General features: G+C 35.3%; 1 protein-coding gene across 2 annotated transcripts; it reads left to right on the top strand.

Annotated features, from left to right (window-relative positions):
* Positions 1–49: 49 nt before the first annotated feature.
* Positions 50–17,969, top strand: LOC138330426 (nuclear transcription factor Y subunit alpha-like). Of its 2 annotated transcripts, XM_069278034.1 has the most exons (9): positions 50–169; positions 3,154–3,388; positions 10,708–10,842; positions 12,751–12,810; positions 14,182–14,404; positions 15,215–15,729; positions 15,943–16,107; positions 16,311–16,433; positions 16,642–17,969. In XM_069278034.1, exons 2-9 carry the CDS (start codon positions 3,230–3,232, stop codon positions 16,732–16,734), a joined length of 1,473 nt encoding a protein of 490 aa, XP_069134135.1. In that variant the 5' UTR covers positions 50–169; positions 3,154–3,229; the 3' UTR covers positions 16,735–17,969. The 2 variants fall into 2 exon arrangements, with proteins under 2 accessions (XP_069134135.1, XP_069134136.1); XM_069278035.1 differs by lacking the exon at positions 12,751–12,810.
* The last annotated feature ends 1,379 nt before the right edge of the window (positions 17,970–19,348 follow it).

Below are 19,348 nucleotides of genomic sequence, written 5' to 3'. Positions count from 1 at the left end.
GAAATAGGGTTTATGGAAATCTTCTAGTGGAGTTCCGCTGTGGGTTGTACCTTCAGAAACCAGCACCAATGGCGTCGACCAACAAGACTGGATTAGGCCATGATTCGTTGTCCACAGCAAGTTGATTTCCATAGCCAATCATCAAGAAAAGGGTACCTATTGGACCCAAGTAAGTCGCTCAGTTATCTTACGATTCGCTTCTCTCATAGCTCCGACTATTTACATGCTTTTAGTTTGTAATGTGTGATTTGACGACACAAAATCAAACATAGAGGTTTTTTGTGGCTTTTTGCCAAACACAATCGCTTGATAAAATGGCCATTGCGTCTCGGCTATTGTTTCGGTTCGCACACATGTGTTTTCGTTGATTTTGTTCCGGGATTCATGGTAAAATATTCATATTACGATTTAGCACACGGTCATATCAAAGAATATATTTTAAACATTCAGACAGAATATTTTGTTTATGAATCCTGAAGTCCTAATTCGCCTAAAGAACCTCATTTGTATTCGCATCGCTAACAAGTTATCTATTATATCTTCTTGGTAAGTATTAAAGTAGGCCAATTTTCCAGTTTCAGTATCAAAGTAACGAAAAAAACCACCATTCTTAATTCAAGACCACATAGGCTAGATCTAAACGTCAATGTGTGCTTCTGTTCACGTGCTACAAATAACAATCGATTTTCTAACTTGTAATTAGTGATCATGTCTGCAAAAAAGTTCATAAAGAGTTTTTAATTAAATATTCCTTAAGAATGCATTTTTTTAGTTTTAAGTAGGCTAATTTCTAAACTGTAAAATGTTTATTTAAGCTGATTAACATATAGCCTAATTAAGTGATCAAAAGACAATGTATAACAATGTATAAAATAGTATTTATTCAGAACTAATTTGGTACATTGTAAGTTTGACTGTATGTTGTTATCAACATAAGTTTTGTTTTAAAAGTTTTTATTATTTAAGAACTTTATTTCATTAGATTCTACTGAAAATTTAATATGTAAATAATAATAATCAGAAAAAATAATGTATTGAGATAACTGTAACCGCAAAGACTATGCTATGATCATGCAATAGATATATAAGGAGTTAATACGATGTATGTTTACCCTGTTTATTTTCATTTTTTTTGTCATGTAAAAAACATTTGAAAATTGAAATAGCTTCTTACACATGTACTATTTTTGATAAAATGTTAATTGCAGTGATAATTAAAAATTGATCAATGTAATTCTTTTATAACCAAAATGTAAACAACACACTGACAGATTGCATTGTTATGATAAAAATTCTATGATGATGTTATTATATTCATTTCTGATCAACTATACAGTCATTGATCGCTCTTCTTATCATTACATGATGTCAACACATGGAATAGGACACTTCTGCTTTTTTTTCGGGATTCAACTTAAATATTTAGATTAAAATACCCACAAAAACAGAGTGTGGATTAGTATGATACTATCGGTGCATATGATAAAATAAACTTAGATGTTAGATGGAATACTTGAATACTTGATACTGCTTTATATACTGTTACCAGGACTGACTGAAAACATCACAATTATAAGGTCACGATGACTAATAAATCTATATAATTTGATATCAAGGCATTTGAGAGAAAAAATAATAAGATATCATCTTTATGACATTGCTGATGTAAATCTCATGGATCATTATGAATAATGTATCATAATAGTCTATTTGCCACACATTTCTATTGTTTTTACTGATGAGGTCATTATTTTCATTGCAGTAATCATGTAAGAGTTGCTTCCCCTGATATGTGTGTGCTCTCAAACTACATGTGTATATAAAATCCATGAGAGTCCAAGGGATATTGAGGATGCCCCTCCATGTAGTATATATATTAGATTAGAATCGTTTCATGATTGCCTGTAGCTAGAGAAGGTGTTTTGTAATCAAAAACATTTTTATTTGAGGATGAATGAAGGCCCCAGAAATCCAGCTTCTAGCCGTAGCAGGAAATATTTGTCCTCCAAAAAATACACAGAGTTATCATTCTTGCTAAGTTAGTGTGGTTGTCGAGGAGGAAAGCTCGATACTGTACAGTTTTTTTGTCTTATTTTCAATCAATTAAAAAGTATCATTATTACTTTCATCTGCTGATAGTTATTTCTCAGAATAGTAAATCGATGTTTGATAGCAAAGAAGATGGAATTTCACGGTCAAAATCATTTCTTCTGAACTGATGAGACCATCAGTTAATAAGAACTAAAGGAGTTCCCAGGTTTTGTATATTATATAACTTCTCTTGTTCTCAACCAATCCCTATTACCTTTAGTATGACGTATAGAGATTTACCATCATATTATTTTTATCAACCAATGAAATGATTTGTTTTGAGAAAACCCCGTCATTTAAATAGAATTTCGAGTCGGACGGTGTTTACCAAGGGAATTTGTTACTCAAGTATACATATTTATTCTGCCCTAGACATTGGCAAGGAAGTTTAACCTTGAGAACGAAAATCGAACACATTTAAGATAGAAATGTCTTATCATTAAAACATTTCCTATTTAATTAGTTTAGCGCAGCAGCCAAGAATGATAACTCAATACAGTTTCATTCCGGTGGAAGTATCATTATTTCCCGATATGGTTTTCTTACTTTTTGTGAAGATTTTCCTAAATAATGTAAACTTTATTTAATTATTACCGGCATTTTAATTATAATGATTGTGAAATAAGGTATCTATACAAATATACTTTCAATGGCCTGGATGTAAGACTTCATTGGTCTCAGAATGCCAAGAAACCAGAGTGCCTAGAGAAAACCAACCCGGCATGACCTTTTCATGTGCATGTCAAGGATCTTACTAATCCCATCCGGGTATTAGTGAAAGGCAAGTGGCAAAACCACTACGCCATACGATCACCCAATTCAATATAGAGCTCTGAAATACTGGTCATAGATCAGATTTGAATAACATAATGTTTCCATGGTAACAGAAAATATAAGAAGCACTACACCAGGACACTCCTACCGAGAGTTTTTTGGAGTTGCTTAGTAAGTTGAACAGTTTTGGAGTTGCAGTCTGCAGAAAATAAATTATTGACAGAAATTTAAATAACAAAAAGGTAAAATGTGACAACATACTGATTTATAAATTGTATTTCATTTCAGAAACACCTGCACCATGTAGTTGACCTGGTCCAAATGTCGAGCCACTTGTTTTAGGATAACTTATTGAGTAACCAGTATGGATCAACAAATTCAGGTTACGGCGATGCAACCATCTGGAGATGGACAACAACAACAACAACAACAGCAACAACAACAACAGCTGGTGATGCAGGCACAGGGACTGCCACTCCAATGGTTACAGGGAAACCAGTTCCCCATACAGGGGCAGCCACAGGTCAGGTGATATAAGATTGAGAATCTAGAGGATGGGAACAACCTACTGGTCAAATTTTGTTACCAGTCTATCTATATATATCATCAGACTTCACAGAATCAAGTATGCTTACAAATGATAGTCACTTGATCATTATATATAACAGAATATAACTGATTGAGATAAGAATGAAGACACCTTAGGCTCTGTCACCAGTCACTTGATCATTATATATAACAGAATATAACTGATTGAGATAAGAATGAAGACATCTTAGGCTCTGTCACCAGTCACTTGATCATTATATATAACAGAATATAACTGATTGAGATAAGAATGAAGACATCTTAGGCTCTGTCACCAGTCACTTGATCATTATATATAACAGAATATAACTGATTGAGATAAGAATGAAGACATCTTAGGCTCTGTCACCAGTCACTTGATCATTATATATAACAGAATATAACTGATTGAGATAATAAGAATGAAGACATCTTAGGCTCTGTCACCAGTCACTTGATCATTATATATAACAGAATATAACTGATTGAGATAAGAATGAAGACATCTTAGGCTCTGTCACCAGTCACTTGATCATATATAACAATATAACTATAGAATAAGAATGAAGATCTATTGCACCAGTCACTTGATCATTATATAACAGAATATAACTGATTGAGATAATAGAATGAAGACATCTTAGGCTCTGTCACCAGTCACTTGATCATTATATATAACAGAATATAACTGATTGAGATAAGAATGAAGACATCTTAGGCTCTGTCACCAGTCACTTGATCATTATATATAACAGAATATAACTGATTGAGATAAGAATGAAGACATCTTAGGCTCTGTCACCAGTCACTTGATCATTATATATAACAGAATATAACTGATTGAGATAAGAAGAATGAAGACATCTTAGGCTCTGTCACCAGTCACTTGATCATTATATATAACAGAATATAACTGATTGAGATAATAAGAATGAAGACATCTTAGGCTCTGTCACCAGTCACTTGATCATTATATATAACAGAATATAACTGATTGAGATGATAAGAATGAAGACATCTTAGGCTCTGTCACCAGTCACTTGATCATTATATATAACAGAATATAACTGATTGAGATGATAAGAATGAAGACATCTTAGGCTCTGTCACCAGTCACTTGATCATTATATATAACAGAATATAACTGATTGAGATAAGAAGAATGAAGACATCTTAGGCTCTGTCACCAGTCACTTGATCATTATATATAACAGAATATAACTGATTGAGATGATAAGAATGAAGACATCTTAGGCTCTGTCACCAGTCACTTGATCATTATATATAACAGAATATAACTGATTGAGATAAGAATGAAGACATCTTAGGCTCTGTCACCAGTCACTTGATCATTATATATAACAGAATATAACTGATTGAGATAATAAGAATGAAGACATCTTAGGCTCTGTCACCAGTCACTTGATCATTATATATAACAGAATATAACTGATTGAGATAATAAAGAATTGAAGACATCTTAGGCTCTGTCACCAGTCACTTGTCATCTGATCATTATATATAACAGAATATAACTGATTGAGATAATAAGAATGAAGACATCTTAGGCTCTGTCACCAGTCACTTGATCATTATATATAACAGAATATAACTGATTGAGATAATAAAATGAAGACATCTTAGGCTCTGTCACCAGTCACTTGATCATTATATATAAACAGAATATAACTGATTGAGATAAAGAATGAAGACATCTTAGGCTCTGTCACCAGTCACTTGATCATTATATATAACAGAATATAACTGATTGAGATAAGAATGAAGACATCTTAGGCTCTGTCACCAGTCACTTGATCATTATATATAACAGAATATAACTGATTGAGATATAAGAATGAAGACATCTTAGGCTCTGTCACCAGTCACTTGATCATTATATATAACAGAATATAATGAAGATATAACTGTCACAGTTGATCATTATTATAACAGATATAACTGATTGAATAAGAATGAAGACATCTTAGGCTCTGTCACCAGTCACTTGATCATTATATATAACAGAATATAACTGATTGAGATAAAAGAATGAAGACATCTTAGGCTCTGTCACCAGTCACTTGATCATTATATATAACAGAATATAACTGATTGAGATAAGAATGAAGACATCTTAGGCTCTGTCACCAGTCACTTGATCATTATATATAACAGAATATAACTGATTGAGATAATAAGAATGAAGACATCTTAGGCTCTGTCACCAGTCACTTGATCATTATATATAACAGAATATAACTGATTGAGATAAGAATGAAGACATCTTAGGCTCTGTCACCAGTCACTTGATCATTATATATAACAGAATATAACTGATTGAGATGATAAGAATGAAGACATCTTAGGCTCTGTCACCAGTCACTTGATCATTATATATAACAGAATATAACTGATTGAGATAAGAATGAAGACATCTTAGGCTCTGTCACCAGTCACTTGATCATTATATATAACAGAATATAACTGATTGAGATAATAAGAATGAAGACATCTTAGGCTCTGTCACCAGTCACTTGATCATTATATATAACAGAATATAACTGATTGAGATAATAAGAATGAAGACATCTTAGGCTCTGTCACCAGTCACTTGATCATTATATATAACAGAATATAACTGATTGAGATAAGAATGAAGACATCTTAGGCTCTGTCACCAGTCACTTGATCATTATATATAACAGAATATAACTGATTGAGATAAGAATGAAGACATCTTAGGCTCTGTCACCAGTCACTTGATCATTATATATAACAGAATATAACTGATTGAGATAAAGAATGAAGACATCTTAGGCTCTGTCACCAGTCACTTGATCATTATATATAACAGAATATAACTGATTGAGATGATAAGAATGAAGACATCTTAGGCTCTGTCACCAGTCACTTGATCATTATATATAACAGAATATAACTGATTGAGATATAAGAATGAAGACATCTTAGGCTCTGTCACCAGTCACTTGATCATTATATATAACAGAATATAACTGATTGAGATAATAAGAATGAAGACATCTTAGGCTCTGTCACCAGTCACTTGATCATTATATATAACAGAATATAACTGATTGAGATGATAAGAATGAAGACATCTTAGGCTCTGTCACCAGTCACTTGATCATTATATATAACAGAATATAACTGATTGAGATGATAAGAATGAAGACATCTTAGGCTCTGTCACCAGTCACTTGATCATTATATATAACAGAATATAACTGATTGAGATAAGAATGAAGACATCTTAGGCTCTGTCACCAGTCACTTGATCATTATATATAACAGAATATAACTGATTGAGATAAGAATGAAGACATCTTAGGCTCTGTCACCAGTCACTTGATCATTATATATAACAGAATATAACTGATTGAGATAAGAATGAAGACATCTTAGGCTCTGTCACCAGTCACTTGATCATTATATATAACAGAATATAACTGATTGAGATAAGAATGAAGACATCTTAGGCTCTGTCACCAGTCACTTGATCATTATATATAACAGAATATAACTGATTGAGATGATAAGAATGAAGACATCTTAGGCTCTGTCACCAGTCACTTGATCATTATATATAACAGAATATAACTGATTGAGATAAGAATGAAGACATCTTAGGCTCTGTCACCAGTCACTTGATCATTATATATAACAGAATATAACTGATTGAGATAAAGAATGAAGACATCTTAGGCTCTGTCACCAGTCACTTGATCATTATATATAACAGAATATAACTGATTGAGATAATAAGAATGAAGACATCTTAGGCTCTGTCACCAGTCACTTGATCATTATATATAACAGAATATAACTGATTGAGATAAAGAATGAAGACATCTTAGGCTCTGTCACCAGTCACTTGATCATTATATATAACAGAATATAACTGATTGAGATATAAGAATGAAGACATCTTAGGCTCTGTCACCAGTCACTTGATCATTATATATAACAGAATATAACTGATTGAGATATAAGAATGAAGACATCTTAGGCTCTGTCACCAGTCACTTGATCATTATATATAACAGAATATAACTGATTGAGATAAGAATGAAGACATCTTAGGCTCTGTCACCAGTCACTTGATCATTATATATAACAGAATATAACTGATTGAGATAATAAGAATGAAGACATCTTAGGCTCTGTCACCAGTCACTTGATCATTATATATAACAGAATATAACTGATTGAGATAATAAGAATGAAGACATCTTAGGCTCTGTCACCAGTCACTTGATCATTATATATAACAGAATATAACTGATTGAGATAAGAATGAAGACATCTTAGGCTCTGTCACCAGTCACTTGATCATTATATATAACAGAATATAACTGATTGAGATAAGAATGAAGACATCTTAGGCTCTGTCACCAGTCACTTGATCATTATATATAACAGAATATAACTGATTGAGATAAGAATGAAGACATCTTAGGCTCTGTCACCAGTCACTTGATCATTATATATAACAGAATATAACTGATTGAGATAAGAATGAAGACATCTTAGGCTCTGTCACCAGTCACTTGATCATTATATATAACAGAATATAACTGATTGAGATAAGAATGAAGACATCTTAGGCTCTGTCACCAGTCACTTGATCATTATATATAACAGAATATAACTGATTGAGATATAAGAATGAAGACATCTTAGGCTCTGTCACCAGTCACTTGATCATTATATATAACAGAATATAACTGATTGAGATAAAGAATGAAGACATCTTAGGCTCTGTCACCAGTCACTTGATCATTATATATAACAGAATATAACTGATTGAGATAAGAATGAAGACATCTTAGGCTCTGTCACCAGTCACTTGATCATTATATATAACAGAATATAACTGATTGAGATAAGAATGAAGACATCTTAGGCTCTGTCACCAGTCACTTGATCATTATATATAACAGAATATAACTGATTGAGATAATAAGAATGAAGACATCTTAGGCTCTGTCACCAGTCACTTGATCATTATATATAACAGAATATAACTGATTGAGATGATAAGAATGAAGACATCTTAGGCTCTGTCACCAGTCACTTGATCATTATATATAACAGAATATAACTGATTGAGATAAGAATGAAGACATCTTAGGCTCTGTCACCAGTCACTTGATCATTATATATAACAGAATATAACTGATTGAGATAAGAATGAAGACATCTTAGGCTCTGTCACCAGTCACTTGATCATTATATATAACAGAATATAACTGATTGAGATAATAAGAATGAAGACATCTTAGGCTCTGTCACCAGTCACTTGATCATTATATATAACAGAATATAACTGATTGAGATAAAGAATGAAGACATCTTAGGCTCTGTCACCAGTCACTTGATCATTATATATAACAGAATATAACTGATTGAGATAATAAGAATGAAGACATCTTAGGCTCTGTCACCAGTCACTTGATCATTATATATAACAGAATATAACTGATTGAGATAATAAGAATGAAGACATCTTAGGCTCTGTCACCAGTCACTTGATCATTATATATAACAGAATATAACTGATTGAGATATAAGAATGAAGACATCTTAGGCTCTGTCACCAGTCACTTGATCATTATATATAACAGAATATAACTGATTGAGATAATAAGAATGAAGACATCTTAGGCTCTGTCACCAGTCACTTGATCATTATATATAACAGAATATAACTGATTGAGATAAAGAATGAAGACATCTTAGGCTCTGTCACCAGTCACTTGATCATTATATATAACAGAATATAACTGATTGAGATATAAGAATGAAGACATCTTAGGCTCTGTCACCAGTCACTTGATCATTATATATAACAGAATATAACTGATTGAGATAAGAATGAAGACATCTTAGGCTCTGTCACCAGTCACTTGATCATTATATATAACAGAATATAACTGATTGAGATGATAAGAATGAAGACATCTTAGGCTCTGTCACCAGTCACTTGATCATTATATATAACAGAATATAACTGATTGAGATAAGAATGAAGACATCTTAGGCTCTGTCACCAGTCACTTGATCATTATATATAACAGAATATAACTGATTGAGATAATAAGAATGAAGACATCTTAGGCTCTGTCACCAGTCACTTGATCATTATATATATATATAACAGAAATACAGAATATAACTGATTGAGATGATAAGAATGAAGACATCTTAGGCTCTGTCACCAGTCACTTGATCATTATATATAACAGAATATAACTGATTGAGATGATAAGAATGAAGACATCTTAGGCTCTGTCACCAGTCACTTGATCATTATATATAACAGAATATAACTGATTGAGATAAGAATGAAGACATCTTAGGCTCTGTCACCAGTCACTTGATCATTATATATAACAGAATATAACTGATTGAGATAATAAGAATGAAGACATCTTAGGCTCTGTCACCAGTCACTTGATCATTATATATAACAGAATATAACTGATTGAGATATAAGAATGAAGACATCTTAGGCTCTGTCACCAGTCACTTGATCATTATATATAACAGAATATAACTGATTGAGATAAGAATGAAGACATCTTAGGCTCTGTCACCAGTCACTTGATCATTATATATAACAGAATATAACTGATTGAGATGATAAGAATGAAGACATCTTAGGCTCTGTCACCAGTCACTTGATCATTATATATAACAGAATATAACTGATTGAGATAAGAATGAAGACATCTTAGGCTCTGTCACCAGTCACTTGATCATTATATATAACAGAATATAACTGATTGAGATAAGAATGAAGACATCTTAGGCTCTGTCACCAGTCACTTGATCATTATATATAACAGAATATAACTGATTGAGATAAGAATGAAGACATCTTAGGCTCTGTCACCAGTCACTTGATCATTATATATAACAGAATATAACTGATTGAGATAAGAATGAAGACATCTTAGGCTCTGTCACCAGTCACTTGATCATTATATATAACAGAATATAACTGATTGAGATAAGAATGAAGACATCTTAGGCTCTGTCACCAGTCACTTGATCATTATATATAACAGAATATAACTGATTGAGATAATAAGAATGAAGACATCTTAGGCTCTGTCACCAGTCACTTGATCATTATATATAACAGAATATAACTGATTGAGATAATAAGAATGAAGACATCTTAGGCTCTGCCATCAGATGTTTAACAGTTATAATCAATAAGGTCATTGGTAAATCTCTTTTTCCAAACAGATCATTCAAATAGGACAGAATCAAATGCTACAAGGTCAACAGATACTTCTTCAAGCCTTCTCTCAAGGTCAGCTGCTTCAAGGACAACAACTTCAAGTTCAAGGTCAAAATGGTCAATTTTCTCAAATTCCACAGGTTAGATATACCAGTATTTACTTGCAGTAATATATATAATGGCTACTGACATATGGTGCTGACCAGCTAAAAAATAAAACATCTTCAATGTTTGTTAGAAGTGTGTATAATTTTCATAAAGTTTCAATTCACTCTGTCTTATTGCCATATTACAGTTATCTCCCTTTCAGGTAGGCATCAGCTGTGATATCATTGTTTTATGAAATTTATGGGGAAAATTAGGACATTTTCACTGAAAAATATGATATTTGGTACACTTATAAAACATGCCCTAACACAACCAGTACTACCCACAAGGGCAGATAACTCTAGTAATATATCTGATCATATGAAAACTACCAAAATTTTAATTTACCAAACTTAAAATGCAAACTCAAAACAAAAAAACTTCAAATGGAAAATCTAGGCCTAAAATAAAATGTTGTTTACGGTAAACCTTCGGTTAGTTCAAACAAAATTAAATAAATATTGATGGACCAGTTCGAATTATCCGAAATTAAGCTTCAGGAAAAAATCTTCAGTTCGAACTATCCGAGTTGAAATCGGTAAAAACCAGTTTTGTACCAATGTACCTGGCATAAGCAATGTAAGGCAGAAAATCTATAGGGAAAGTATTTAGTTTCCTGAAGATATCATATCCAACCATTTTCTCGTAAACATGAGCATTTAATTGGTGAAATTATAATTAATTGCGTAGCCCCAAATAGCACCGTTCACGATCGCGGCCTATAATTTACATCGACGTCCGTTAACTGGGATAGAAACTTTATCTAAACCACAGAAAATATAGGTAGATCTTTGTTATATTTCGTAACAAACGTAAATTTATTTATTTACTGTTTTAGTGAAAGAAAATCCGGTTGCATTTACAAAACTGCTGTTGAAAATATTTGTTTACATTCATTTCGTAAAATTAGGTCACAAGCGCACTGTGACTGTCAGATTGTCCAAAACCCGATTGCATATTGTCTGCTTCTAAAATTACGTAACTAGTTTTAACCTGATGAAAAGCTACGTATCTATTGTTCAATTACCCAACACGTGGATTGTTTTGGCTGGAGCTGAATATGTAATCACACTCACTTGCTGTGACCCAGCGGCTGGCTTTTGATGCTCGCTGTGACACCTCGTAACTGGCCTGTCCAAGCCAGCGTGAGGCACGTGTTTACAGGTAATTTAACACCTTGATTGGCTGATTAAAGATAGATTGAATGCATATTTTAATGTCGACTTAAACTGATATCCGTATCTAGATTGGACTTAACAAACATTACTTATCTGTCGTATGGTCATTATAATGATCATTTATACAATCTTTATTCCAAACATCAAAACTGTTGCAATATGCAAAATATATCGCCATTTTTATTATAGAGGGACCCCATTGCGCCGGTTTGCCGACAAAAATCTTACTTTTACGTTCATAATTTGACGTGTTCGAACTATCCGAAATAGGATTGATTATAACAAGTCAGTTTTTCTGGAAAAAATTGTGTGTTTGAACTATCTGGTGGTTCGAATTAACCGGAGGTTTACCATATTTCCCCTTTCCGACCTACCTACCCTCTACCCAAAATATGTTTTAGGCATTTGCCATAACAAAGATATTTTATCACTTCTGATATTGGAATTTTTTGTTTACTTCTAACCACCCATCCCCCCCCCCACCCACCCCCCCCCCACCCCACCCCCTCAAAAAAAAAAATTTACTACCTACCTACCAAATACTGTCTGTATGGGTCAGTAAAGAGGAAACAAACAACTAATCACGACTGGTCCTATTGTTGAATTAAGCTCGAATGCTGAAATCCACTGTTGGTAATTTGGTAAATGCTGTAACCCATTTTGTTGGTAATTTGGTAAATGCTGCAACCCATTTTGTTAGTAATTTGGTAAATGCTTTTCAAGTTTCAGTTGCTGGCACCCGGTGCGCAACAAATCCAAAATCCATTGCAAGCTCAACAACAGGTATGTCCTGTGTGAGATTCTCTGGGAGCCAATGTGAGATGCTCTAGGCGCCTGTGCGAGATGCTCTGGGAGCCTGTGTGAGATGCTCTAGGAGCCTGTATGAGATGCTCTAGGAGCCAATGTGAGATGCTCTAGGCGCCTGTGCGAGATGCTCTGGGAGCCTGTGTGAGATGCTCTAGGAGCCTGTGCGAGATGCTCTGGGAGCCTGTGTGAGATGCTCTGGGAGCCTGTGTGAGATGCTTTAGGAGCCTGTGTGAGATGCTCTAGGGGCCTGTGTGAGATGCTCTAGGAGCCTGTGTGAGATGCTCTAGGAGCCTGTATGAGATGCTCTAGGTGCCAATGTGAGATGCTCTAGGCACCTGTGCGAGATGCTCTGGGAGCCTGTGTGAGATGCTCTAGGAGCCTGTGCGAGATGCTCTAGGCGTTTGTGAGATGCTCTGGGAGCCTGTGTGAGATGCTCTAGGAGCCTGTGTGAGATGCTCTAGGCGTCTGTGCGAGATGCTCTGGGAGCCTGTGTGAGATGCTCTAGGAGCCTGTGTGAGATGCTCTAGGAGCCTGTGTGAGATGCTCTAGGAGCCTGTGTGAGATGCTCTAGGAGCCTGTGTGAGATGCTCTAGGAGCCTGTGTGAGATGCTCTAGGAGCCTGTGTGAGATGCTCTAGGAGCCTGTGTGAGATGCTCTAGGAGCCTGTGTGAGATGCTCTAGGAGCCTGTGTGAGATGCTCTAGGAGCCTGTGTGAGATGCTCTAGGAGCCTGTGTGAGATGCTCTAGGAGCCTGTGTGAGATGCTCTAGGAGCCTGTGTGAGATGCTCTAGGAGCCTGTGTGAGATGCTCTAGGAGCCTGTGTGAGATGCTCTAGAGCCTGTGTGAGATGCTCTAGGAGCCTGTGTGAGATGCCAGGAGCCTGTGTGAGATGCTCTAGGAGCCTGTGTGAGATGCTCTAGGAGCCTATGTGAGATGCTCTAGGAGCCTGTGTGAGATGCCCTAGGAGCCTGTGTGAGATGCTCTAGGAGCCTGTGTGAGATGCTGTGGGACCTTTGTGAGAGGCTCTAGGGGCCTGTGTGAGATGCTCTAGGAGCATGTGTGAAATGCCCTAGGAGCCTATGTGAGATGCTCTAGGAGCCTGTGCGAGATGCTCTAGGAGCCTGTGTTTTGCTAAAGTTATATATATGTTTCCCATTTGTCTGATCCATCACTGATATGTAACCAATATACTGATAAATGATTTTATTTGTTTGTCCTTACAGCAGAGGACACTGAAAAGTTTTTGTTTGTTTGTTGTTACAATAGAGACACTTTAATCAGATATTGTTGTTTGTTTGTCTCTACACCAGAGGACACTTTAATATTGTTTGTTTGTCCTTACGACAGATATTTCAGCAGGCTGCTGGTCAAGGTACTGGACAGATAATGGCATTTCAAGGTCAGCCTGGCCAGATTTTAGGTCAGCAACAGTTTGGAGGTCAGTTGGTCCAGACTCAGGATGGACAGACAATCTTGTATCAGGCACCACAGCAGCAGATACTACAGACAGGGGCAGACGACTCCGCTAGTAATCAGCTACAACTTTCACAAGTACAGCAACAGTCCCAAGGTCAGTGCAGGAGGAAAGTTCATTTTCTTACTTTTCTTTCCCTTTTCTGTCCTATCCTACTGTATTTCTGACTTTGGATTTCCTTGGTGGGAAATTCTGTCTTTTTTTCCTGCCGTTTGCTTCTTCTAAGATGGTATGTAATATCACGTGTCTAAATTGTAGATTCTTGTTCTGGCTTGAAACACATCAAACGACCCCTACACGCCTGATATATAGAATTGCCTGGTAATTTGATCTGGTATATAGAATTGCCTGGTAATTGGCCTGGTATATAGAATTGCCTGGTAGTTGGCCTGGTATATAGAATATATATAAATATATATCAATGCCTGGTAATTGGCCTGGTATATAGAATTGCCTGGTAATTGGCATTGAATTGCCTGGTAATTGGCCGGTATATAGAATTGCCTGGTAATTGCTGGTATATAGAATTGCCTGGTATTTGGCCGGTATATAGAATTGCCTGGTAATTGGCCTGGTATATAGAATTGCCTGGTAATTGGCCCGGTATATAGAATTGCCTGGTAATTGGCCTGGTATATAGAATTGCCTGGTATTTGGCCTGGTATATAGAATTGCCTGGTAATTGGCCAGGTATATAGAATTGCCTGGTATTTGGCCTGGTATATAGAATTGCCTGGTATTTGGCCCGGTATATAGAATTGCCTGGTATTTGGCCTGGTATATAGAATTGCCTGGTATTTGGCCTGGTATATAGAATTGCCTGGTATTTGGCCTGGTATATAGAATTGCCTGGTATTTGGCCAGGTATATAGAATTGCCTGGTTATTGGTCTGTTTGATGTTTCAGCCACCACCACCTCCGTCTCATCCCCTCAGGCAGCAAATCTCCAGCAGATGTTACAAGCAGGGATAATACAGGGTAACGGCCAAATTATACAGGGAGGAATCCCACAGATGTCACAGCTACAGCAAAATGGAGCCACACAGCTAGTACAGAATGCCACAATGCCACAGAGCAGTTCCCCACAGATGCTACAGGCGGGTGCAATGCCGCAGGCCAGTGCTGCTCAGATCTTACAGACAGCATTACAACAGAACAATATAGGTAACCAGATGTTACAATCTGGGGGGCAGGTCTTACAGGCAGGTATACCACAAACTACATCACCCAGTGGCCTACAGCAGTCGTCAGGGGAGACCACCAGCCAGGAGGCCACAGTGGCACAAATGTTACAGCAGGGATTACAGCAGACTACTGGACAGATTGTACAACAGACCAATGGAACGGTGCCCCAGGTCCTACAAGGTCTACAGGCCCGAGGCATGCTGCAGATGGGTGCCAACAGCAACCAGCAGATCATGGTAGGTTATTAAACCACCCAGGAGCAGCACACTTGGTCATAGTAGATCATTTATAAATATAAACCTTTCAGTCTCATCAAAGAATAGTCTTTGAAAGTTTTAAGTATTGAGCTACATTTTGCTATCTACGTTAGTGTTTAACGAGTGACTCTTCCATCTTCAAGCTGAATCGATCAAGGTTGTTGTATAATCTGAGCTATTCTTTTGTGGCAGGTTTTGAATGGGAATACGTTACAGCGGATGCCTATACAGACACAACAAGTGGCATCAGATGAGGAGCCACTGTATGTCAACGCTAAACAATACCACCGCATCTTGAAGCGCAGACAGGCCCGCGCCAAGCTCGAGGCTAGTGGTAAAATACCTAAACAGCGGCGGGTAAGAATAACTTAAGTCATTCTGAATTTTTATATGTTCAGAACAAAATGCATCTCTCAAATATAAGAAAATATATTTTAAATCACAAATTATCTGAAATAAATTTCAAGTTTACGTAACACAAGATGAGAGTATTGAAATACAGAACTCTTTAACTGTTGACATTTCTGATGTAGGGATGTTTTCTGGTTTAATTCCCACAGAAATATCTACATGAATCTCGACACAAGCATGCTATGAACAGGAGTCGTGGTGATGGCGGTCGCTTCTACTCTCTCATCAAACAGGAACCTGATGACTCACAGGAATTTAAACAAGAACCTGTGGTAATTATCCTGTTAACTTATTTAAACAAGACCTTGTGGTTATTATCCTGTAAACTTTTTTTATACAAGACCCTGTGGTTATTATCCTGTAAACTTATTTAAACAAGACCCTGTGTAAGAAAGGGATTGTTGATAATGCATTGGATCCTTTGTCCTACACATGTTGTATGAATTGAAACAGTTGTCAAATCTTTCTCTTCCTCTGTAGGATTATCCGGATGAAGCACAGGACATGGCTGATTTCCTCGGGTTACAGACAAATCACCGACCTGTGGCCATCGCGGCCAAACAAGGGCCCTGATACACCATTACAGATCAAATATGAACACTGCCCGCAGGAGTGCCTGCCATCAGCTGGCTGGACCAGTTGGCCCCACTAGTCTAAAATGCATGCTCACCTTAAGACTGGCTGGACCAGTCAAATTTTTGTGTAATATGATATCTCAAAGTCAAGAAAGCTCACTGAGTATTGCTATCTCAGTTCAATCGGCTTGTTTTATAAAAGTTGGCATTCCATATGTACGGTCAAACCAGTCAAACTGGTTTGTTCTGTAAAAGGCAGAGTTTGCTTCCCATATGTACGGCTGCACCAGTCCGACCGGTTAATGTGTTTAATTACACGATTTAGAACTGGAACCATTTCATGTGGGTATTATTTCTGTGGGTAATTCTAACTTTAAGCTACTTAGTTCCTTACGTGTACAAAACCTTATGCAGAGGCTACAGAGATTTTAATGTAATTAGCTTATTTTGCCACCTTGCGGAAATTTCCACAATTATGGTACTTATGTAAAAGGTACAGTCAGTTTTTGGTCCAGATTTTAAATGGGAATGTAATGATAAAACTGACATTAGAACACCAATACATATAACTAACCATAGCCAGATAATTCTAGTAGTCAAAAGAATGAAAGAGACATGGATTGTCTACTTTTAGAGGATTCTAATAGTTCCATAAATAAGTGATGATTGATACAAGGTTTATAACAATCATCGACCAGCTGACAAATTTGTCCACTTGATGTGTGGAATATGCATAATTGAGTGAGTGAGACGTGATGCTGGGGAAACCATTAAAATGTGTGTGTGTATGCTATCACTATGCAACTCTGGTACATACGTGCAATGTTGGATATATTTCATAGGAATGTGCCATGTATATTTCTGTTGTCAGAAATGTCACTGTTAGGAAGTTTTGTTGACTTGTTTACATGTTTGTGATTATCAGATGTGAAGGATAATCATGGTTGTTTATGATTATTCATCAAGGACTTATATAATTATTCATGATTATTCATCAATGACATTCATGATTATTCATCAATGACTTATTCACGATTATCCATCAATGACTTATTCACGATTATCCATCAATGACTTATTCACCATTATCCATCAATTAAGTATTCATGATTATTCATCATTAAGTATTCATGATTATCCATCAATGACTTATTCATGATTATTCATCAATTAAGTATTCATGATTATTCATCAATGACTTATTCATGATTATTCATCAATTAAGTATTCATGATCATCAATGACTTATTCATCATCATGACTTATTCATGCTTTTTATTAATCAGCTTCATGCTTTTTAAATAGCTTTGGGGAAGTAAATGGAACTGGCTAATATGAAAAATTTAGTTTGTACTGTCAAAGTATGTAGATTTATTTGTTAAGTTTCAATCAAGAAAAGAAATTATTTTTAATGCTGAAAACGTGGATCATTCTGTGTGTTGGTATTTTCCCAAAGTCAGCTTCACTGTCTGATCATTTTTACACTGAACATCTAAAGTCTAAAAAAAATTAGACTGTCAAACTTTTAACTTAATATGTTCTCATGTGTATATTTTCACAGAAATTAAAATGAAAGCAAAAATTTCCACATCACAAACATTTCCACTTATACAGTATATATTTGACAGTATTTATATTTTTTTGCAACTTTTATTCCTGGAATGACCTGAAATGGTACAATAAGAATTTTCATTAGAAAAAAAAAATGAACTACAAAATGTTTGTACCTCGTGTATCTTTGAAATGATTGATCAGGAGTAATGGAAAGTTTTTGAGGAGGGATTTCCAGAAAAGTTTTGTTTATGAATATTAGGTTGCTGTCTACATAACACACTAGGCTGAAGCAGTATAAATAATCATATTTGTTTATTTAAATTTTTTGTAAACCAGAGCATATTTTGATATTTTTACTTGATAATTTTTAGATACTCGCCTAATTTTAATCCTATCTATACTACAGTTACATATTTGTTAATGATTCATAAAGGTTCAACTTTTTAAAGTCTATCATTCTTGATATTTTTACTTTTGATTAGATTTGCTGACACTTTTAATAATACTACATCTGTTTTATAATTAGCATGTAAATAAACAACACAGGAAGGGGAGGTAATTATTATATTGGTAATAAATGCCATGATAAAAGGGATGGAAGCATGATGTAAAGCTTGTATAATTTTGTAAATGTACAGGTACATATGTATATATTGGTGAAGATATGTGATATTCTATGTAACGTGTAGCTTTTGTTTTAGATAATGTCTTTTTCACGTTCTGAAATCCATTTTGTTTTAACTAATATGTCCACCATAGCTAATGAATAGTGCTCAATTCAAATGTCTAATGTGCAATTTATCTATCAAATGTTTTTTGATTGGGTACTTAGGGAAAACATATCTTAACAAATAGTGTAGCTTCTCTAGATCCTTAGTCATAGTTATCTGTATAGGAATTTCTCATGTCTAAATTTAGAAACTTGTATGAATAGAATAATGTCTGCTTTGATGGATGGATGTAGAGTTGAGCTTCAGTCCGACCTTAACAAGTCCTTAGTATATATTGCTTGTTACCATCCGACCTTAACAAGTCTCTGTATATAATGCTTGTTACAG

The sequence above is a fragment of the Argopecten irradians genome, chromosome 8 (assembly GCF_041381155.1).
Source record: "Argopecten irradians isolate NY chromosome 8, Ai_NY, whole genome shotgun sequence".
NCBI lineage: Eukaryota > Metazoa > Mollusca > Bivalvia > Pectinida > Pectinidae > Argopecten > Argopecten irradians.
The sequence above is the reverse complement of the archived record's forward strand: the minus strand, read 5'-3'. Positions and strand labels throughout refer to the sequence as shown.